This window comes from Buceros rhinoceros, unplaced genomic scaffold, assembly GCF_000710305.1.
Source record: "Buceros rhinoceros silvestris isolate BGI_N320 unplaced genomic scaffold, ASM71030v1 scaffold12492, whole genome shotgun sequence".
Lineage (NCBI taxonomy): Eukaryota > Metazoa > Chordata > Aves > Bucerotiformes > Bucerotidae > Buceros > Buceros rhinoceros.
In genome coordinates, this window is record NW_010398963.1 from 8,435 (window position 1) to 31,785 (window position 23,351).

At 41.1% G+C, this 23,351-nt stretch overlaps 1 protein-coding gene across 1 annotated transcript in view; it reads right to left on the bottom strand.

The window, feature by feature from the left end:
- LOC104489176 (collagen alpha-2(IV) chain-like) overlaps positions 1-23,351 on the bottom strand; it is a gene marked incomplete at both ends in the record, with an annotated part of 88,034 nt that overhangs the window by 8,038 nt on the left and 56,645 nt on the right. Inside the window, 17 exons of the mRNA XM_010131304.1 lie at positions 1,127-1,297; positions 1,879-2,040; positions 4,272-4,493; positions 6,366-6,473; positions 9,989-10,051; positions 10,817-10,876; positions 11,580-11,781; positions 12,959-13,065; positions 13,154-13,226; positions 15,786-15,952; positions 16,245-16,337; positions 17,354-17,509; positions 17,911-18,012; positions 19,415-19,481; positions 19,729-19,782; positions 22,051-22,095; positions 22,850-22,912. Coding sequence (XP_010129606.1) covers positions 1,127-1,297; positions 1,879-2,040; positions 4,272-4,493; positions 6,366-6,473; positions 9,989-10,051; positions 10,817-10,876; positions 11,580-11,781; positions 12,959-13,065; positions 13,154-13,226; positions 15,786-15,952; positions 16,245-16,337; positions 17,354-17,509; positions 17,911-18,012; positions 19,415-19,481; positions 19,729-19,782; positions 22,051-22,095; positions 22,850-22,912 — 1,915 coding nt within the window. The remainder of the gene's footprint in view (positions 1-1,126; positions 1,298-1,878; positions 2,041-4,271; positions 4,494-6,365; positions 6,474-9,988; positions 10,052-10,816; positions 10,877-11,579; positions 11,782-12,958; positions 13,066-13,153; positions 13,227-15,785; positions 15,953-16,244; positions 16,338-17,353; positions 17,510-17,910; positions 18,013-19,414; positions 19,482-19,728; positions 19,783-22,050; positions 22,096-22,849; positions 22,913-23,351) is intronic.

Sequence of the window (23,351 nt, forward strand, 5' to 3'; positions counted from 1 at the left end):
GAAAGAGAACTGTCACCTCAGTCAGATTTCTGCAAACTAAGTAAATGTGAACCAGCAACGCATGACTACAATGGTATGAAAACTTCAGTGGAGTATCTTCAGCATCTATTTTGGGGTGCCTTGATGCTTAGGGCAATCTGCAGCTCTAGAACAGGTACTCAAGTTCTCTGAGAGGTAAAGAAGAGCAAGGATATGCTGAACTGCCTCAACTGGCCAAGAGTAGATGTTGTGACTGTGACCAGAACTCTGATTCTTCTGAAAGACCAGTTCAACCCTTCTTCTACGATAAGCTAGAGAAAGGTACCTAGTTGCATGCAAGGTTTTTAGTCAGCCCATTCTTCTACACATAGGGATACTTGGACTGGCTGACCCTTTCTCACCAAAAATTCCCATACTTCTCTTTTCTAAACAAGAGGATGCTGTTTTACATGGGTCATGCTAAAAAATGGATCTTCATTCCTTTCAAATGAGAGCTGATCAGTAGTCCAGAGTTGTCCTATGAAAAATGTCCTATCTTTCCAACTCATGAAATTGCAACGTGCATTTTTATGTATGCACCCCACCTTTTGGTTTAACTTGGCTTCACATGAAGTTGAATCCTATTGACCCTCCCAGTGTGATGTAGACAACTTGCACTATACATAGTATTTTTGTGGCTGGCAAGTGAGCATCTCACATTATCCATACATCCTTGTAAATGTCAACACTGAGGTCTTGTGTCTGGCTGGCACTGCTCAGTACACAATTGCCAGCTTCAAAAAACTTCAAAGCAAACGTTTGGGGAAACATCTCTTCAATTTCACTGACAGCCAGTGGGACTGGGACAAGGGAAAGAATTTTGGAGAGAGGAAGGAGTATACTCTATATGTGTATATGTGTCCTGTATATTTTTAAAAGGAGAAATAAAACAGCCATTGCCCTTCTAAACAGGGCTGCAGGTCACAGGCTAGCATTTTACCAAGCACAATGCAGGGGAAAACAGACAGTGATTTTGAAATATATTAGGCACGTGACCCTAATTCTTCTGTTAGAGGTAGCCCAGCAGAGAACACGTCCTGTTCATCACCTCAACACAGAACAGCTTTAAGCAAACATTCTTTTTTAAAAGCAGCTGTCCAGAGCTCACCTCTATCTCCTGGAAAGCCATCCAGTCCGCTTATGCCAGGGGGACCAATCACACCAGGTAGACCTTGTAATCCCGGGTAACCTGTTTCACCTTTGTCACCAGCCAGACCTTTCAGGCCCACAGGGCCAGGAAAACCTTGCTCACCAACTTCTCCCCTAGCACCAGGTGGACCTGCCGTGTGAACATGCAAACAGAGAGATTAAAAAGCATTTGGACATATATGACGATTTCACACACGGTAGCTCAAGAGGGAGTAAACTGCGATCTTACCAGCATCACGCTGAGGGGGGAAAAGTAAGATTTTTTTTCATGAAAGAACAGACAAAGCAACTCATCAATGCAAAACAGCCTCACTACCAGCTTGGTTCCCACTCCCGACAGGACACTCTCCTCCCCTTTAATTTAAGAATTAAGCCCCTTTTTTGTAAGACTACTCTGTTTTGGTAGTTCCCTTCTCCCAGTCTGCCCCCAGAAAGCTCTGAACTGTCTTGGTAGGTGGCTACAGAAGGAAAAGCAACAGCTCTGCCAGTTGGGACCATTGTCACCCCTACTTCCCACCTGTGATACCACCACAATTTGCAATCACAGTGTCTGCACTATTACTTTTCTACACTATTAATTTTCCTGGTTGGAGATTGAAGCATGGCACGTGCCACAACCTCAAGCTTAACTTCCCACTGTGGAAACCACGCAGTTGCCCAGCCACAGAGAACTGTCAGGAGAAGTGACACAGGACAGCAATATTTCCTCACCAAGAAGTCCTTGAGGGCCAGGCCTGCCACCTGGCCCAGGGTTTCCCGGTGCCCCTGGGAATCCACGTGTTCCCGGTGTTCCTGGCAATCCCATCAAACCAGGGAGACCTTGTGGCCCTGGATCTCCCTTTGGTCCTGGCAAACCAGGGCTACCATCCGCTCCTAAAATACCATAATCATGCATTAGAGAGCATCTAAGAGATCTTATTATTACATATCACATATCAGAACATATATGAGGGCTTATTATTACATATCACTCCTGTGTACGAGCTAGGTTTTCAGGGTATGTTTTTCCTCTGAAAATTCAGTGAGAAAAGGAAAAGCAAATTAAAACACTGCTCACTGCTTTTAAACTAATCTACTTTACTGGTACTGATCTCAATATTTGCCTTGGAAAGGTTGACTGGCTCCTTCAAATAAATGGAAACAATTTGGCAGCAGCTGGATACAGGTGGAGCGGGTCTCTTCCACTTTTAAACCAATAATTCTGTTACTTTTGATCTCTTTATCACATACATCTTTGCAAGAATTGAATCAAGCAGCAGAGTAAACCACTGAAATAAGACTCTATATCTTTTCTAAAATCTGATAGGAAGGAATGCAAAGATTTAAGGCATACAGTGGTTTCTGGTTTTGTGTTACTGTTTTTGTCAGAATTTTTTAATTAAGGTCATTACAAGGCATTGTTATAAACCTCATATAAATTGTTATAAGATTCATACAAATTCCTAAGCAAAAAGGCCCTGATTCTACTCGACTTGGTTGAGTTGAGTTTCACTGGGTGAAAACGTACATCTCTACGATGTAAGAGCAAACGGGGTGTCAAGATTTAAAAGGTAATGCCTGCTTTGCGTTCAGACTGGAGAAGCAGCAGTGTACAAAAACTCAAAAATACACAGCACTGAAAATCCAGGCCAAATGGATCTGTTTCTCTTTATTCAGGTTTTACATCCCCGTAGGTCCATTTCTTTGACTGTAGTTAAGTGTGCTTTACAGCTGGGGTCACACAAGGTGATTTTGCTCAAAAACAGAACACAGGCCGTAGCTCTCTATTCTGAGAGGCTAGTAGGTTAAGTGGCATAGAAGGTATAAAGGAATCACTAGCCACTTCATATTAAGTAAACAAAAAAAAATATTTGGCTCATACAAAATTTCACATGCGTTTTTTTGGAGCCATTCTGCCAGAATTGCAAAATAAATGAAGAACAGACAAATTAGTAATGCTTTTTCTTTTCACTGTAATTATTTTTTGTCATAACTGAAAATTTATCTTCACAGACATGCTTTTTTCCCTTTTCAATCCATGTTTTAACTTTAATTTCTTCCACTTTTTAGAGGTGATACTCATGTTTTCTGCCTTTTCTCAAACTCACAAGTTCCATAGAGTTGACTGCATTCCATTTCCTTCACTCTGGGGCTCTACTGAAGGTCAAACCAGCTCTCCTTACTTCAAATAACATACGTAAGCTGATGTTTTTTTGTTTTTTTTTTTTTTTTGTATTTGTGTTGAAAATCATGAGATGAGTCTCCAAAACAGTTTCCTGTCATGTACCTCCTTGCTTTGAGCTAGTCACACAGTTACTGCTCCTTTCTCCCACAACACAGCAAGGGGGTAATCAGGAGTCCTAAATATAACTGTGTGTCCAGATGCTACTGAAACTGCAGGGGATGCTTAATTCCCACATGTGCTTTTGAAAGTTGTCCACGAAATTCAGAGTGATAAAGTCAGACTTTGTAGAAAAACTATGGTTTTCTGTTTTCCATAGGGTATTTAGCATGTTTTTTTAAGCTCTGTGAAATAATGAAACAGAATGAACACCTTGAAGTTATGAATAAGTGTACAATGTTATCTTTTTCTCGGTCCTGAGTGCCCAAAGACTGACCAGGTAAAATGGCTTATTAACACATACTAAACACTATGTCCTCTTAGTTAAAATTTACAAATTCTACATTTGTGCAATGTGCTATTCTGCAAAGCAAAGGTATTATCCAAACACCTTCTGGTGTGGGAAACAATCTCAGTATTATGCAGTATGGAAATGAAAAGTCAGGATAATAACTACATCAGCATTCCCCTAACGACGGTGGGAAAAATTAACAGTACATCTGAACACAACAAAGATGAGCAAAATCTGGTTCTTGGGTATCGTCCTGTCCCCGATTTAATCCAGCGCAATGTGAAGGATTGCTGGTCATAAGCAATGGATCTCCAGAAGGTGTTTGAAGGAGCAAGGGATGGGAGATCATCAGGAACTGGGATTTGATGCTAAAGTCATCAGTACCTCCAATGTGTTCTGACACAATCTCATACTATGCTCAAGTCTCTATAATTTGGGTAAATTCATATCACACTCTTACTGAAACATTTCTTTATTTAAAGTAACTGTTACCTCTAATTCCCGGTATTCCTTGATCTCCTGGCATGCCTTTCAACCCTGGGAAGCCGGGGAGCCCGATATCCCCTCGGGAACCTGCTGATGCTCCTAAAGCTTCACCAGGAAAGCCCTTCAGTCCTGTTGCTCCTGGAGCACCGGGTTTTCCTGTAAGGCCTGGGTGTCCCTGCAGTCCAGGTAGACCATTCGGGCCTCTGTCTCCCCTGGGGCCAGTAAAACCTATAAATAACAGAGAGACCAGGCATCACAAGGTTCACTACAAATGTTAGAGTTCAAATCCTAGGTACACCGTCATAATGCCTTTTATATTATTGTAATTTCCTCTAGTTCTTAGCAGAAACCTGTAGAATCAAAGTGTTATGTAAATGTTTTTAAACCACACAGCATTTACAAGAACATCTGACCAAATGTGGAAATCAGCAGAAGTTACAGGTGACCCAGCAGGACACCTGGTGCCTAGGCGATAAAGATTCACAGCTCCAAGCACCATTATTTCTGTGCGATTATTTTGACAAGGCTATTGCAGCGTTTTATAAACATATTATAGTAACAGAACAGTTCTGGTACACAAAAACCTCAGTGGATATACAGCAGGGGTAAGACATTTCAGGGAGTCAAATTTGGAAAAATAAATGAGGAGTGAATCCATATTGGTAAACTGGGAAAACCTGGGAGAGTTGCCCAGGTCACTGCTGTTGCTGTTTCCCACACATCTTAAGGGGCCAAGGCCAAGTGCTTCATGCGCTTGATGAAGGAGCACCATTGTCCTTGTCCTCCACTCTGTTGGTAAATGACTGGAAGGACACAAGCACCTGTTACCACAAACGACAGGCAAAAGGCTTCTTGTGGACTGGGAAACTGGACCTGGACTGGAAGTTGTGGTGGACCAAGCAGTGGTGAAAGACAGTATGGAAGACTGCACAAAATTGGTCTGAGTGCTGACCACCCTGTGGTCTGGGAGCCATATGGTCTGGGAGCCCTAATTTTGCATTTAGAGCACTTTGTAGAACTTAGCAGGGGAAGTACAGGCTCGTGGTCCTGCCCTGTACTGCACAGAGCCATGTTTTATGATGCACCCCTTGTCTGCTGACCAGGACTTGCATCAACATTCTCTTTTGCTTTCTCTTTTGCTACTACAGATGCTGTAGATGAGCCTAGTGAATACTTTCAGGTTGCGTACTGCCTTAGGGCAAAGCAGCACCTGGATTTGGGAATGTTTGCACACTTCAGTATGTGTGAGGATTTAGGACTTGGAAAACAGATTCATAGAGAAAACTGCTGAAGAGCAGCTAAATTAAGTTGCATCGATGGCTTCTGAATTGTGATACAGAAAAAAGTCAGTGCCTATTTCTCTGACCGAATTAACCTGGTCAACCACAGAGAAGTGGTGGCAATAACTCTTGCTGGATTGACCGATGATCCATGAACATCCCCACTGCAGCTTACACGTGTGTACAGTGGCACTATTTTAGGCTCACCTGACTTACTATCTACGAATAGATCAACTATACTTGCAATTAATTGATGTGTCTTGGACATGCTGGTACCTCTGGAGAGATACAGAAGCGCTGGGATTAATCTGCACTTACTACAGACTAGCATAAAATATGACATGCACTGAACATTTGAAAACAGTGTCTGGAAACACAGATGCTTATGGGCAAGGTGAGTAGCTAGTACACTGCCTTTTATATGTCCAGCATAATTTATACTAAGGCTGGAAAGAATTAAATAGAAATACGAATACTAGTATTTTCTTCCTTTCCGCATCTTCATTCTGAGTGTGTTTTATTTGGAATCTGAATTTATTGAATTTCTTTATTCCTACATGAACTTCATGATTTTTTTACTGTCACATCTATAATTTTGCACTATAAAGCATACTTCAAATGGTTGGCATCTGTTACTTTTCATCATTATAAAAGTTGCGGGAGATCCTTTTGGATTGGAAAAGTAGCAGTTCTGTACAATAGTTTATTGTTTGAACAGGGAAGGGAAGATAAGTTAAGATTTATCTGGAGTTTTTTTGTTTCAGTGACTGTAGTAAAGAGGTCAAAAGGATATAAAGAACGATGAATTATTGCAAGATACCTGGAGGACCTGGGAATCCTTCCCGACCTGGATCACCTCTTGTACCATTTAGCCCTGGGAATCCCATTGGACCCGGATCACCTGGGAATCCTCTTGCACCTTTTGCACCTAAGTTATGTAAAATAAAGTAAGAAAGTATGGTCTGAACAAACAAAACAGCAATGTGCAATAAACATGTAAGAAAATGTAGTGGTAGATATCATCATGATGTGTTTCCAGATGCAAAGATGAAACTTTAAAAAAAATTTAATGGGACTTTACTGTAGCTCTTTAGAAGATCCCAAAGCATGGATCAAAAATCTAGGCTAAGTGCTTTTACAAACATGGATTAACCTGACTTAAAAACTAATGGTCTGGAGACTAGTAGAATGAAAATAATTAGTCTCACAGACTTCTGGAGACTTTAATATTTTGTAAATTAAGCTTTTAGCTTAAGGTCAAAAGGCAATGTCAAAGAAGAATGCTCAAAAGAAACAGGCACAGAAGAGATGCTGTAAGAAGAACAAATTTTTCCCTTCTGTGCTAAACTGACCACAGAACAAGAGCAGACTTGTTTAGATAACTATGAAACAGAAACCTAACGCTAAAGGTTAGATCTAATCAGCCTAGAAACTGAATACAAATTAACTACCTACTTAATATATTTGTAACAGTTCAGGTCTGTAGCTTTGGTCCTAAAGGAAGGGCTGTGCCAGTTCCTCTGGCACATGTTCATATTGAGTTATTTCCTGACAGGTAAAATAAGGCCTCGCTTCCTTGTGATGTAGTATTTGACATTTGAGTAAGGTCAAATACTACTGTTTTTTAACATCTCAAAACCTGCAAGCATTTTGTAGGATTCCCTTGACCATTTTATAAAATTCTGTTACTTATTTACTTATTATTTTCATGCAATAGTTTTACTACATTAGTCTCATTAATTCATTGTATTCCAAGATCAAAGTTTTTCTGTAAAGTTCTTTGAAAATAATTCCTGTGGAATGCTTTGTTTCCCTACTCTCCCCAGCATCTCGGACTCTTTTAAGTTCCCAGCTCAAGCTTGAAGGTCAACAACATGCTTTAATATTTTAAGTGTTGTTGCTTAGCATCACCATGAATTACAACTCATTTATTTATTACACTGAAAGCAAGTTTCTCTCCACCTCCTTCTATAAAAAACCAAGGAAAATATCACTTGAATTTTAATACTTTTTTTTCCACTTCAGTTTTCTGAATTTCCACTAATTAACCATGATCTTTCACAATTGCAGCTGTTATTTGTGAAGGGGAGAAGGAAACCTTCAAAAAGACCACAAATAAGGTGCACATAAACAGCCAATGCAACGCGAATAGTATTTTTCCAGTGTGGTACAGGACTGTTGTTCTCTCCCAACAATAACTTCTCAGAAAGCAATTAAAAGGAAAAATCCTATGCTTTCAGGTCTCATTGAAAAATTCCCACGTGCCTTTTACCCAAATAGCATCTTGGTCTTGTTTCCCATCTGTAATAACTGTCTTTCATTCATTCTATTCAGTATTGCACTAATTAAAAAGCCATGTTAAAGAAAGAAGGTGACAGATGGAGAATGCAACCACTGAAATTGCCACTTATTTCAGTAACTCATGCGATGGTAGCTGCTGTTAACATGTTATGCCAAACAGGAGTAAGAAAAGATTTTTATTTTAGACCAATATTTAGTCTGCAAGTGCTTTAGCTGTCCATTTGAAACAGAAAATAACTTAAACATTTTATTCAACAGTGATCACACAGGTCTTGAGACTACTGAATAACCAGAATGTGACTTAGGGCAGGCTGTGTGTATTACCAGGAATATCAAAGGAACACAAGGACGTGAGGGTGTGAGACCATAGATGGCTGCTTGCTTGATATATCGGGTGTCATCACCACCTAGGACACTGAGAGACTTGATTGTCTATAGCAGAACTCCATCCAGTCTTGTGGACAAAACTACATCGCTCTAAGCAGACAATGAAAACAGTGTAAAGGAGGTGTTGCTGCTTTCGTGTCAATCCACAGAATGTGAGTAGGCATGATGCTCTTGGAAAGTAGATTGACACAGCTACAGAAACAAAAAGCTGCAGAGAATTGTAAAACGTGTTCTGTTACTCGTGGGTTTCCAGATCCAGAAATGCCTCAGGTTGAAAGGCAGCTACAAAGCTCAGCAAGGAGCCTTTTCCAGTTTTTGGAGCGAAGGGATGCAAAACATCTTAAAATTACTAAAACAGAAAAGCTGGCAAAGACAGAGAAAGATTTGTTAAAGAGCTATCCAAGAGTACAAAATATAAACCACACAAAACCAGCTTCACTTATGTTATAGCAGTCTTACAGCTAGGAGTTAAATCTCACTATATTCACTGGAAGAAAAAACCTTCAGGCTCATATGAATGAAAGAATAAACAAATCATACTCAGGAAAAAAAAAAAAAAGATGGCAAAGAATACAACCTTCAGAAGCATTGATCTTAACAACAAAGCCAAGGCATTAGGACTAAGGAAACATAGGTCAGAGATCCACATCGTATTTCAACAGAGATTAAATGCTCCCTTTTAAGATCCTTTAGTCTGTGATTCATTCATCAATCCATCAATCCATGCATGCCATAATAAACCTTGTGTTGGGAAAAAAAAAAAAGCTTGACCTTAAAATTTATAGTCCAAATTCCTGACCTTGGCTAAAGTACAGAGGGCACAGAACGGGTGCGTCAAGAATTTTGCATTTCCCAGACTCTGAAGGACCCAGTTATGTTTTTTGTTAGTACTTTTGCCAGCTGGTGATGAGGTTTTACTGAAAAACAGCTTTATTGCTTAGGCTGGGATCACATAACCTTATAGGAACTATCAGTGCTGGTCAGAGGTTCCCTTTTCAAGGTCAGTCTTTATGACCACTCAGCACAACTTGTCTTTCTCTCACTTCCCTCTCACACAGTCCTTCAGACCCTGTCCCCACCTTCTCTTCCTCTTCCTTTTGGAGGGGTGGGGAACCTTCAGTGCTGGGAAGGCCCAGGATAACCAGACGTTCCCTCTGGGCTAGAGTGGACCAGTTCTGCTGGTGGTGAGGTGAGCTGACCTCTCCACCTGCAAGAAAGGTGTGCATGGCTATACAGACAGCGCAACTGCACTGCGTCAGACAACCTGGCCCAGTACACTGAGCCACGTTAAAGTTTTAAGGGTCACACTTGCTGAAGGTGCTCTGTGTATCACATGAAGAATAGTAAGAAGGATTTTCCACTGTCATCCATCGCAACCTTTTATCAGCTTGCTCCCAGAGGACAGGATTTTCCTTGTGAGGTGTTCAGTCAGCTCTGGGTATACTCTCTGCTAACAAACTTGTAGACTCTCTCTGTATACTCTCACTTACTTGCATGTGGAGAATAGCCAACGGGCTGTCATTTCTGTCTGGTTTCATGGTTGATACTCATTAGAAAAAGCAGAATTAGCTCAGGAGCAGTGCAGCCACGTGGGCTGCACACTGCTTAGATCTCTCTGCTGGCTTCGAGTGAACACTGTCCTCTCTTGTCATTTCTACAACTCGCTGCCTGCTAAGGCTAAACTTTAATCGATCTGGCAAGATCTCTCTCAGAATGTAGTGTATGTGGGAAACAAAGGTAAAGGCGAGATGTTACCTGTGGTTCCTGGCAGTCCTGGCTTGCCTTGGGACCCCTGTGGTGGCCTCACACAGCCCGCACCTGCAAACAGAGAGGGTTAGTTGCATCATATGTGCTCATGTGCTGCCTCTCGTCAGCTCTGCACTGCGGTTGAGACAACATCATTAAAGGAGGTGAATGAAATTAACAGGCAAACCCCTAATTTTAAAAAAAGTTTTATTCTTCATTAAAAAATAGGTTAAGGGTGGCATTTTCAGGAGAGCACTCAAGCTGAGCTCCAATCCAAGAGCTACTCTTCTGCTTATTTTACATGGGCCACGGGGGATGCTACAGTTCAACCACTATGGGAAGAGTAGTCCAACCTCATGGAAGACTGTATTTTTCAGAATAAAAGAGACACTTAGTTTCCCTGTGGGCAATTTATACCCCTGAAGTAATCAAGTCATGTTTTGGTACAAATGAAGGGGTTTTTTCTTTATATGTAAAATCTTCACTGAAAGTTCTTCGTTAACAAGTTGCTTAAATTTTCTTGGGCATCTAATTTCAGGGGCTTTTATTATAGACTGCATGCTAATCATTATTTTATCACAGGAGCAATGAAATAAAGAATTTCTGAACTGCAGAGCTAAAACTGCAATTATTTTGGAATATGTTCAATTTAATTAAATTACTTTAGAGCTATATACAGTATATGCATGGTTACTTGTGCCCTGAAGTTCAAATAAGTGTTCAAATACTTTACAATCAAGAGCATCAAAAACAGTCGTAAGAAAGAAAGTATCAAGCTATAAAAGCAGTATAAGACTAAATATTAAAATATATTCAAGGCATTTTTATGTACAGTACCTGACCATATTGGCTCAGTTCCATCTCCTCTAGAAAAGTCTTCAATGACCTGCCCGCAGTCTGTGAGCAAAAAACAGGAAAAATACATTATTTAAAAGAGAAAAATTGTAAAAATGCTCTCAATTCAGATAAAAATGTCTACTACAACATCAGATAATGTATTCTTATACTTAAGATACATGTAAGTATACTCATAATGTATACTTCAGGTATTTGCATACATACAACACAAACTATGTGCTATAACATACTGGAACTCTGTAGATCCAGGCCTAACACCTAACCCTGTCAGAGTTAGGAGACTCTATCTCCCATGCACTGTGTAGGATTGGCAGATGCCTGCTCTGACTCGAATATTCTAACAGGCATCCTGAAGTCGAGCAATAAATCTGAGCCTGAGCTTTTGTGAATGTAGCCCTGGCATTCTTCTTGGAAAGCTGCAGAGGTGCTATGAAGAGTTCTGAAAGATAGATACAACAAAATTATGTTGGATGGAGAAACCAGACAAAACCACTTTGAGCACTTTAATGGCAGGCCATTGCTCCATTGTCTCCAACTGCTTGCTGTCTGAAAGATCTTACTTGCTGGCATTAACATGCTACTGCAATACCTGACATGAAACTACTGGGACTTTTGAAGTATTTCCTTCTTTAAGATTTCTGGACAACTAATACAACCCATTTCTTTTTACCCAAACAACCCCCCGCCAAATGCTGCCTTTTCAACAGTGTGCAGTGATTTAAGACAGGGTGATGGCTCTTACCTAGTTGGCCAGGCTCTCCTGGCAGACCAGGCAGACCTGGAGGTCCTGGGTTTCCGTCTTGTCCACGGTCACCTGGAGGACCCCGGAACCCTTTTGAACCAGGAAATCCTTCACCTGGCAGGCCTGCTTCTCCTGGAAAGCCCTTTGGACCTAATTCACCTGGATAACCAGGATCACCAGGGAAACCTCGGATACTATCACCCTGTGGGAAGTAAATGGAGGTGGTCACTCCTGACTTTGCTGAGAAACAAACAAAACTCAAACAGCTGAACTACTCCCAGGAATAACATCTTCTAGGCAGGAATTCTGCAACTGTTACATTCCAGCTCTTTAAATCAACCTTGCAAATAAACTATATTTGGAATAATCTGACTTTGGTTCAGACTCCATAGCAGAAAAGGCATGAGAGGAGCACTCTTAGAGGAAGCGTTCCCCATGAACGACACTTGGGCAATATGAATCCCTGCTGTGGAGAGGCTTACTGACCTTTCTAAAAAGCTGCAAATGGTTTTGGGGAAACCCACATGCTTTGTTAAGAGGTGTTCTAGTGTGGCATTTACTTCTGAGATCGTGAGAAAAGCTGACATAAAATCACGCCTAAATAGGCAGATGTTTTCTTCGTCTGTTCCTCTAGTGAGGAAACACTTGATTACAGTAGTGGTATTTCTACGCTACTGAATCAACATCTTACAAGCATTACTAGGAAACGTTTCCATCCTCAGAAGTAATACAAAGTACCATCTTTACTGGTAGTAAAAAGCACTATGGTCCAGATTGGATGGTATGGCTCTGGGCCACCTTCAAACATGATGAAAGAGATCCCAGTGAACCTGAACTGCATTTATGATGGGCAAGATGAATTCCTTTTGCAAGAGATTTAAATTTTGCCTGCAGAAGGAGCTTAGAAAATGAACTAAGACTACATGTCTAATTTCTAGGTGCCTGCAGTTAGGTGAGGTGATACCAAACATATATATGATGACACAACCTACATTTTGAAGATGTAAAACTGTAGTAAATTTTGCTTTTAAGTTAGTTCTAACAAAGCTGTTGAAGCTCGGTCACACAGGACCTCTCTTAGACAATGTTAGGAGTCACTAATAAACAAAATTAATTATCACAAACTAAGCAGTAATAAGTAGATAGCCTAAATGGGTTATGCATGACTACTTAGTTGTTTAAACAAGAAATAAAAGTGGAAGATTGTTCTAAAGACCCAGGGAGTAAACATAACGTTCAATATAACAATAACCAGCAAAGCCAGTCTAGGTGCATCATTATCTGTGAGAGAGGGATAGCCTGGTGATCATAACCCCTCAGAATTAAGTGCATTAGCAATTGAGTGTGGTGGAAATGATTTAGATGTATTTGCTACTTACTGGAAGGCCAGGCTGTCCCAGCAAACCATCTAATCCATCTCTGCCTGGGAAACCATCTTCACCCCTGATACCAGGCAGCCCGGGATCTCCTCGAATTCCTTTGGTGCCTAGAGAAGACCTTTCATTGTGAGACCAATCTCTCATGAAAGGTATAAATAATAGCAAAATATATGTGATATTGATATTAATTTTTACCTTTAGTAGTTATGTATAAAGAATCTCCCTTTTCTCCTTTTGGTCCAGGAAATCCAGCTGGACCCGAAAATCCCTGGTGTTAAATAAACAGCAAAAAAAAAAAAAAAAGGAAACAGAACCACTTAAGAAATAAATATAATGATTCGCACTTCCACTGTCTTGCTTAAAAAAAAAAAATCCTCCTTAAATGTACTGCTTTCCTGTTACTTTCTATGAATGATTTCCTCTCCATTAATCCCATTCTTGTGCCTGAACCTTTATTAATATGCTCTAACTAGGACCAAAGTCTATGTGTCTTGGTAGGGGAGCTTCTGCACGAGGATTGCATTGTGAGAGCTGTGGCTTTCCATGAGCTAGAGTCCTGTAGATGACTGCAGCTGCAGAACTGCATTGGAGAGAACCTGGCAAATTACTCAGTGTTAGCCACTACAGAAAATGCTGTAAACAACAATTTGGCACCATGGAAACAAAACTCAGGGTTATATTGACCTGCAGCTCCTTGTGCCCAGTACTACAAAAGAGGACAGCCTCATAGCTGGCAGTGGATTGTGATTCACAACACTGTCGTGGGCTGAAATCAGCACCGTCTTCATTTACCAGAGACTAGAACTTGGGGGCAGAGTGATTAAGTGAGCTGTCCCAAACCACAGATCTGTGGGAAAGGTTTTGGTCAGAAGGGAGAGCTGGAGGTCCCTGGTCCAACCCAGCACTTGGAGCTAGAGGAAGTTGCTCAGGCTCTGAAAACCTCCAAGGAGGGAGACTTCCTCTCTTGCAAAGGCAAACTGTGGTGAAGCTGAAGACCAGTCTCTGTCGTTCCTGACCCCTTGGCATAATGCCGAATCCTCCTCCTGAATAGCCCATCTGAAAGAGGTATTGCTAGCTTCTGGCCAAGAGCCTTCGGTAGATGCCCAGGCCCAGGGGTTACAGACTCATTTACCATTGACTATTTTATGCCAGTTAGCTGTAGTTCTGAATATTATATTTATGAATAAATATAATGATATAATGATATGAATAATAAGCCACACGTCAGGTTTTCCTTAGCCTCCTCTTCCTGAATTCCAGGGCAGACACAGAATGAAAGGGATGTACTGGATGCTTTTTTTTTTTTTTTTTTTAAAAAATCCTTCCCCATCACTTATTTAAAACAGGGCAGACACAGAATGAAAGGGATGTACTGGATGCTTTTTTTTTTTTTCTCTTTAAATAATCCTGCCCTATACCTTATTCAAAAGGGTGTCTTTTGCATCACTGCCTTTTACTGACATTCTCCAAGATTTTCTTGGGTGAAAACATGTGTGGAAGCTGTATCTCAGCTGCAGATCATCTCAACAATACAAGTTCACACTTCTGTGAGTCTGAAGGGGCAGATCAGATCTGAGTATAAGGATCCTGCTTTACCCGGGCCATATTTGCAAACTGCATCTTAATGGTCATCTATACACCAGGGTAAAGATATTTCTTTTGGACATTGCTTTCTGCAGGCCAAAAGAAAACTCAGGAACTTGATATAATACTGAATTATCTCACTGACCATATAACTGCAGAAATCTTTAGCAGCAATGCTGCATTAATAGTATGATGTTCACATTGCTATTTTTTTTGTGGCAGACAAAAGCTGAGATAAAGTCAAGGCTTTGCTGCTCAGAGATATTTTGCTATGCTGTGCTATGTCTGTATATGCCTTTACTACTGTTTGTTTTACAGCAACTTAAATTCTGGGATGAAGACACTGAAATTCTTAATTTCAAAGGCAAAAAAACCTTGCAGAACTTGCAGAATTCTAACTGAAGTTTCTGAAAATACTTCTCTCAATTTTTTCATGACTTCTAGAAAGTAGAATTTTTCATAAAAGCATTTTGAATTTTCAGGAAAAAAAATTTCTTGCCTCTTTTTGACAACCACAATGAAGTAAAAGTTTACTTTAATTAAATTCTAAAAAAATCCCAAACATCAGCTAGTTGTGAGGGAATTTGGTTCAGAAGAGCCTAAAGCACTAACTGAAAACATTATCTTTGCTCTTACATCTTTGCATAAACAAACTCAGTTTTGGGTCAGCTTTACAAGAATTTTGTTCTAAAATCTTGAGAGATATGACTTCCTGAATTCAGTTCTCACTGTGAGGAACTATGATGCAGTCAGCATACCACACAGTACAGCAACATGGTACAACACAGTACAACAAAGTGTAAATAACAAATAAGCAATTACAAGCAAAGCCCTTTTCTCAGGGTTCTTGAGTGATGGTTTTTAGGAACCTTACATCTCATCATTTGACATATGCATCTTATTAGCAACAACCTGAAGTTACTACCGGAACTGTTACCCTTCTAGACGGTCAGATCATACGCAGTACTGCAGCTGCTTGGAAGGGTTCTGACGAACCAGCTTTGTTTAAATGGAAAGTGAACTTTGGATTATATGGAAATCTTTTGCTCTTCCCAAAACATCCTATATTCACCCCATCTTAGCAATTTTTGGCTTTCAGTATTTTGTAGATAGTAATCTGAAAGCTATTGAAGTGGCACAGAAAGAAATAAATTGTACTTTTCATTGGTTTTCCATAGAGAATGGCTTTTTTTGTTTTTCTAGTAGGCATATAAAACTATGTAATAAAAAACAAGTATCTCACTTTTGCCCCAGGGTAGCCAGGATTACCATGTGGCCCTTGATCACCAGGTTCTCCTTTCCTCCCAGCCTGGCCAGGGGTTCCTGGAAAGCCAGGAGGGCCAGGGGGGCCAGCAGACCCCCTTCTCATTTCTTCACTCAGAAGGCATTCGCTGCAATCCCCTTCTTCACCTAAGGAAAGGATTGGAAAGAGAAGAACTCCCTGTCACAACAAACAGATGTTCAGCTGTATCCATTTTATATAAAGACTTGATAATACTTGAGTAGTTTCTCAAATAATTCAGAAAAGTACTTTTTTTTTCTTACAAGAAACTAACACCATGTTTCTTTGTTGTGTTAATCCCTGATCAAATTCATCCACCCGTCAACACGCTATCGTTCAGTAAAGTCAGACTGAATACAATGGGACCTTTACACAATGCAGAACAGCAGATCATTGATCAAGTTATCTGTTATAACTTACCCTTAGGACCTTTTTGTCCCCTTGGCCCAGGAAAACCTTGTATGCCAAATCTACCTGGCGCTCCCTCCTGTCCTTTTAATCCAAAGAGACCACCTAGAAGTGTAATTAAATGAAAATATACATTAAGCTACTGCAGATCTACTTTTCTTCTCTTTCCTCCCTATTCTTTTGAGGTGCACTGCATCTGACCTTTTCTGTTTCTCCTAATGCCATTTACTGTCTAACCCAGCCTGTCGTTATCTATCCCCTGCTCTCTTCCTCTCTCCCTCTTCTCACAGCTTCCCATACCCATTCTCAGTAACTTCCACCTGCTGTGGCAGATGATCCCTTCCATTCTTTGCTCTCTCTCACCCTGAATTCCTTTGTTTCTCTCTCTCAGCACAACCTACTTTGCAGTATGACAGACTGCCTGCTCTGGGTCATGTCTTGCATATCGTGTTCTCCACTCCTGCTCTTGCACTGTAGTGTGGTGCTTTTCACAAAGGCACAGCACAATCTCAGTCAGAAGTGGCCTCTGTAGGCCACCTGGTCCAACTCTGTTCAAAGTAGGGCCAACCTCAAAGTCACAGAAAGTTGCTCAGGGCCTCGGCCAGCGTACTAAATATCTGCAAAGATGGAGAGTCTACAACCTCTATGGGCAACCTGTTTCAGCATCTGACCACCCTCACAGTGAGAAATGTTTCCCTAATATCTAAGCAGAACTTCCTTTGTTGCAGCTCATGACCATTGCTTCTTGTCCTATTGCTGTGCTCCTTAGTGAAGAATCTGGTTTCATTTTCCCTATGACCTGCTGAGAGACAGGGGAAGAAAGCTTTCTGTTCTCCAGACTAAGGAAGAAATCCAGTTCTCAGACACTTCCTGACACTCATATCCCTCCTGCAGATCAAAACAGACCTTCTTTTCTCTCAAATGTTGCAAGGAATGTCTAAAAAACATGCAAACCTTTCCTTTATTGATGAGCATGTGACACTTCTCCCCTGTCTGTCCTCTCTGTCACTCATTTTGTTTCATTGTCTCAATCTACTTTCTCACTTTGCCTTGCCACAGCTATCTTTAAAATAAGCGAAGATGTTCCTGTGAGTTCTTGTCATCCCTCTTCATGCACTTACCAGGGGATCCGGGGGGACCAGGTGGACCACGGAGTCCTGTTGTGCCATGCTTGCCTGGAAACCCAGGTTGGCCTGCCTGATAAGCAGGAGATCCTTCTTCACCTTTTTCGCCTTTTGGTCCCATTTCTCCAGGTAAGCCTGGCTTATCCCCATCCTCTGAAAGAGAAACAGGGCAGACAATTCATCCATTTATTAACGGCGCTGCTCAAAGAGCTGTAACGTACCAGAAGGGAAGGTTCATTCCACTACATCTATCATGCAAGAAAAGAAGGAGATATTTAGCATAGAGCAAAAATGGTAACTGCACTTTTCACTTGGGCAAATCAACAGGAGTTACTTAAGCAAGGCTCTATCATCACCTCTGCTTCAGTTATTTTGCCAGAGCCCCAGCAAGGTCAGAGGAAAATGCTCCTCTCAGATTCTGCCCCCACAGTTATCTACCACTCTGCATTGCATTATTTCATGGTCCACAGATGTATTTCCTCCACGCCAACCCAATATCAGCACAACTTTGCTATGAAGTTAAGCTGTTGGAACATGGGTTCCTGGGATATTACCATCAGAGAATCCAGGAAGACCAGGCAGCCCACGATCACCCTCCTCTCCTGGGTCTCCCTGTAGTCCAGAAACACCTGGTAAGCCTGGATCACCTCTTGCACCTGAAAGACATTCCCAGTTCCACAAAACATGTTAGTGTGATGTGTCTTTTTAACACTCACAAATGCCAACTTGTGATGCACTGCAGATTGCTCAACTCTTAAAAACCAAAAATTAGGAACTTAAAGGGCTTCAGAATATTAGAACTTACCTTTTCTTAAAGGTAGCTTTAGACATGCAAAAACTTGCTACTTCATGCTGCCTCAGTCTGAATAAAGAAGTATATCTGAGAGATTTCTCAAAAAGCCTAAGTTATTCTAAAGCCCAAACATTTGGCAGCTGAGCAGGGCCTGTGACAGGGATGGTGTGCTGCCACCAGTCCAGGAAGAAGAATATCTCTTGGCTCTTACTAATATGCTGCTAAAGCTACATTGCTCCTGGGAAGCAGAGAAGACCAGCTCTCCGAGGAGAGTCCCTCCTTTTCCTGCCAGAAGTTGTCATTATAACATATGTATGATATGTGAGCTTTCCTCTGCTTCCCAGTACCAAAACCATCTGCCTGGGTCCAGCTGTGGTCTGCAGAAAGTATCGTGCTTTTGACAAAGATCAATGATACTGGAGGACATATGGTGTGTCCAGCCCCCTGCCCGTTCCCTCCTCTCTACTCAGTCTCTCCTGCTCCTAAAAGCCTGGCAGGGTGTTCAGGGTGATTTGAACAATGTTTTGGGCCTCCTGCCCCTTTCTCTGGGAGGAAGGGAACCATTCATTATTAGACTCTCTGGCTTTCCACCAGACTAGTAAACTCAACAGTGTGAGGACACAGGCTGAGGCAATGGCAGGTGATCATCCTTGCTGTTTGCTGGCACCTTGCCTGGTATAATTTTGGCCTTGGCAAACTGATACCACCTTCTCTGTGTTTCCATTCTGGCTAGCCAGAGCCACCACAGCTGACAGTGGGTGCTACAAGCCTAGTGTGAAGATCACAAAGGAGATCTGTCAATTTAAAAAAAAAAAAAAAAATCCTCTTCTATTCCCCAAGGCTTTTATAATGTTGTTTTAATGTTATTTTTTTCTTTCTACATATCAGATTATAAGAATTGTGACTGCTGAGCTGCTGTTGCTGTATTTTATCCAGAGTCTCTGAAACAGGACACAGAAGACAGTCTCTCCCATCCATCCTTTCACTGGACCACAAAAGTCACACTTTTTTGCTTGTTTCTTCCCTATGGACACAGGAATGCATGGATGACTTCTGTATAGCAATCCAGCTATAGCAGGAGAGACGAAGAAGCCACCTGCCTGTGTTAAGGTGATTAGGACACTCTCTTGGAAAGGCAACTATTCCTTCTGGAACAGTTTAGCAAACCCCAGTTTTTTAAGGAGTTGAATTCTCAGAATTTCATGCTTCTGATCTATGTAGAAGGTAGTAAGCTAAGATAAGCAATTTAAGCAAAAAAGACATACCTTTCCTTGGGATGCGGGAAGGAATATAGGAAACTGGTCCTGGAGGACCGATCTCGCCTGGCTCCCCCTGTTAACAGAAGTTTCAAGTATCACATCTAAACACATTATTCTAGAGAATTTCTTTTAAAATGGAAAAGCATGCCATGAAATAAAAACTCCAAACTTTTAAAAGCACTGATGTGACATTTAAGAAATATCAGAGATTTCAAATTAACAAACCACGTAACTGGTTATACAATGACAACAAACACAACTGTTACTACATTACAGAAAAGAAAGCTTATTGCTTCTAGCAAATGGAAGTAAAGCGGTACCTTGTTTCCCCTAGAACCATAGCCACCTGGTGGACCATCAAATCCTGGAAAACCCTGTAATACACATAAAAATGATTGATTTTTCCTTTGTCAGAGAGAGAATAAAATAATTTTGTCTGGAACAGCTGGCTTCCTCCAATGTTAGTGTGAAAACTATGCAACAGAGCTGAGCAGTTTGTCTCCCTGGAGTGTAGTAATTTGGGTAATACCATTAAGTCTCCTTGTGTTTTGATGTTCCATCTCTTGGTCCAAGCCTCCCATCAAAGACCAGAGAGCCCCACTGTGGTGTAGACACTGTCAGCCCTGGCAGTGATGCAGATGAAAGGAGCACCTACACTCACACCGTCTCATGGAGGCTGCGGGTGGAGGAGGAGAAAGGGGGTCTCCTCCATGCCAGTTGACCCTGAGACACGTGGGCAGTCAGGACACACCAGTCTACTGCAAGAAGTCTAAACGAGCCTGAATCATTACCAGTGGACGTATTTTCACTGGAATGGAAACAGCGAGCAGTGAAATAGTGCTGAAGTGCACAGGTCCTTTTTGCTGTTTTCCATGCCTCTGGACACAGTTGGGCCAAAGAGGGGTTTCCCAGCTGAATGAGAAGAACTCAGGACCAGCCCTGAAGGCGCCTTCATCCGACTCTCCCACCCCTGGGCATGTAGTATCCCAGATAAAATCTTCCATCCCTATCCCAGCAAATGTTGTAATATTTAAGGTCCTGCCCACTTCATTCTTTTAAAAGGTTTGAAATCCAAAGCACATGGATGAAAACTCATGTGGTAAAACACAGATCATCCTATCCACGAGAGGGCATTTCAGCTGCTGGGGCTGCACAGAGAAAAGTGCAGATTTCAGTGATGCTGATACAGAAGAGATGCTCTCCTCTGTGTGCTTTACTCATCACTTTGACAACTTTTGCTCTCTGTAGAAAATGTCTGTATGTACTCTGAAAAAAGACTAGTGTTAAAAAGGTCATTTTTTAGTAGAAACAGTGGCCAGATCATCAACTGGTATCAACACAGTTTCCCTGAAACCAGTAGATTTCTATGATTCACACTAGTTAGATTATTAGCCAGCTTTTTAAAAATTCAGCATCTCCCAAGTTTCACAGTGGGTACAACTCCTACACAGAACTTGAATGTTAATAAGCAGCTCTGTGAATCACTTAGGCAGTTTTGAAGCACTAAAACCACCACAGCTCTCAGCAAGATGCCACAAACTGGACCGATCGCTTCAGAGACCTTTCTATAATGGCAATTGTACATACCACAATCAGAAAATGAGCCTCTTCAGTGTCAAGTGTAATCTCTTTACTCTAGGTGGAGCTGGTGGTCTGAAAGTGAAGCCAGCAGCTTCCTAACTAACTGCACTTCATCTTTGTGCAGGCAGGACTTAATCACCCTTCTTTCTTTCTTAAGAATCAAATCACTCAAAAATCAACAAAAATGAGGTTGCACATCGACTAGGCTGTCCCCTTTCATACACACGTTATACAATGATACTCTGTCCAAACCAATGCACCTTCTGCTAAAATTGTTACCAAGGTTCACCCTCAAGAAGGGGAAGCTGCTGACCATTTATGACCATTTATGACGTTAAGGTCAACCAGTGGGCTTTAATGGGTTTTGCATCAGCCTCTCCATGCATGAATTACTGATAGCGTATTTGCTTCCACTCCAGCAGGTTTTGTGATCAGACCAAATAGCTGTGAAAATGTTGCTTTTCACGTTTCAGGTACTTTTATGTCCCATGTGCTTCATGTTATTACTGTTATGCCTTGGTGGCAGGACAAATCCTTAAAAAACTAAGGATAGAGAAGCGTGGAAAAGTCATGCATCCCACAGCTGTTTGAATACCTCATGGAAGTGATTTCTAATGCTGTTTGAGGAAGCCCTTTTCTGAGACCAAACAGAAAGTATGAGCTCTTCTCCCTCTGCAACAATGCTGTTCTAAATATTTGGGTGTGTTTCCATGGGGACAGAGATTTAATGGGTATATTTATCAGTTTCCTTATCGTCTTCTTCTTTTGTGATGTTCAAGATAACCATACCTCTTAACCATACATTTGTAGAAAGCTGTTAAAAAAATAAGTTTCTGCATGTAGTAAGAAAATCACAGAAATCATGGTTTAATTATAGGGATTTTTTTCTTCCCTCACTGATAAGAAAAATAACGGACCCAAAATTACAATAATGTATGAATCCAGTACTTGTGAGACTATAGCTGCTGTAAGTACAGGCAGAAATAGTCCTCTGTAGTTTACTTTTCAGACAGATTGTCTACATGTGTGTTAGAAACAGCAGTCTTACAGGAAATACTCACTCTTTCTCCACTGAGTCCTGGAAAACCATTGATGCCAGGCAGTCCCTATGATGGCACAATAAAATTAGCAAAATAAAGTTACATCATAACATCCTAATGGTTAAGAACCATTATTATTTCTTAGATAAAATAAATCTGACGGCTTGAGACTCTAACACTAACAGAGTTAGGATACTTTTTCAATGAGATTCATGTATTGTGCAAACAGAACAGGTCTGAAATCTTATCTGGTATTTGATTTTTATCCCCTAATCTATATGCTGTAAATTGTCCATCAAGATTCAAAAGATGGCTGAGATTTAAAAAAAAATGAGTATGCTGAGTACTGTTCTCACTCTGTTTAAGCTCTTTAGAAACACTGCCCCACCCCTTCCCCAAAGCAACCATAGATGCTACAAGGTAGTAGTGATTAAATTAGCTTTTTTTCTGGAGTCACAAGTAATCAGAGACAAACTGATGTTTATTAACCATAGTCTGAAGAGAGCTAAGATGGAAACAGTGAAATACAGTCTGTGCTGAGGATCAGGACAGCAGCTGTGGTTAGTGAGCCCAGCTTTAGGTCTTAGAGATGCACGAGGCTTCCCAGTGATGGTATAGGCATATCTGTGATTCCCGTAGGGCCTGTCTCCCACTACCATTACAAAGTGGCCTTTTAGCTTTCCGATATCAGGCAGTTCAGAGATGATGGAGTGAAGAACTATCCTTTCTATAGTTTGTAAATCTGTGTTTCATTCCTGAACTTCTCAGCTTGGATTTACACATTCAGCTTTGTGAATTTGATCGTTAATGAGTGACTTACCCTTTGTCCTGGGAAGCCCATTACCCCCTCTTCACCTTTTTCAGGAGCATAGAGAAGTACGCCCTAGGAAACATTACAAGTCAGTTCAACATCTTCCTTCATTACGTGCAAAAAAAAAAGTAACACTGTTTTATGGAAGCTAAACAGGAAAAAAACATCATTGCAACATATGGAGGATCTATTAATAGCTGCATGTGAAAGAACTGTTGTCTTTAAAATTAAGTGTAACATGCTTGCCTCACTACAATACCGGGAGCAGGCCATTAGGGAAAGGACAGGGTTTCCCTCCTATCATCTCTTCCTTTGCTTCTTCTGTGGCTGCAACTCTGAAGAAGAGCCAAAGCAATTGTTCAGCTTTACGACCAATTAAGCAACTCAGCTTATGCCCAAACTGTAGCTTCAGAGAGCTATTTGGCAAACATAGACATGCTGCTATCCATCCTACCATCAAAAAAAGAAAAAGGGGGGGGGGGGAAGGGGGGGGAGAAAAAGTTATCCCCTT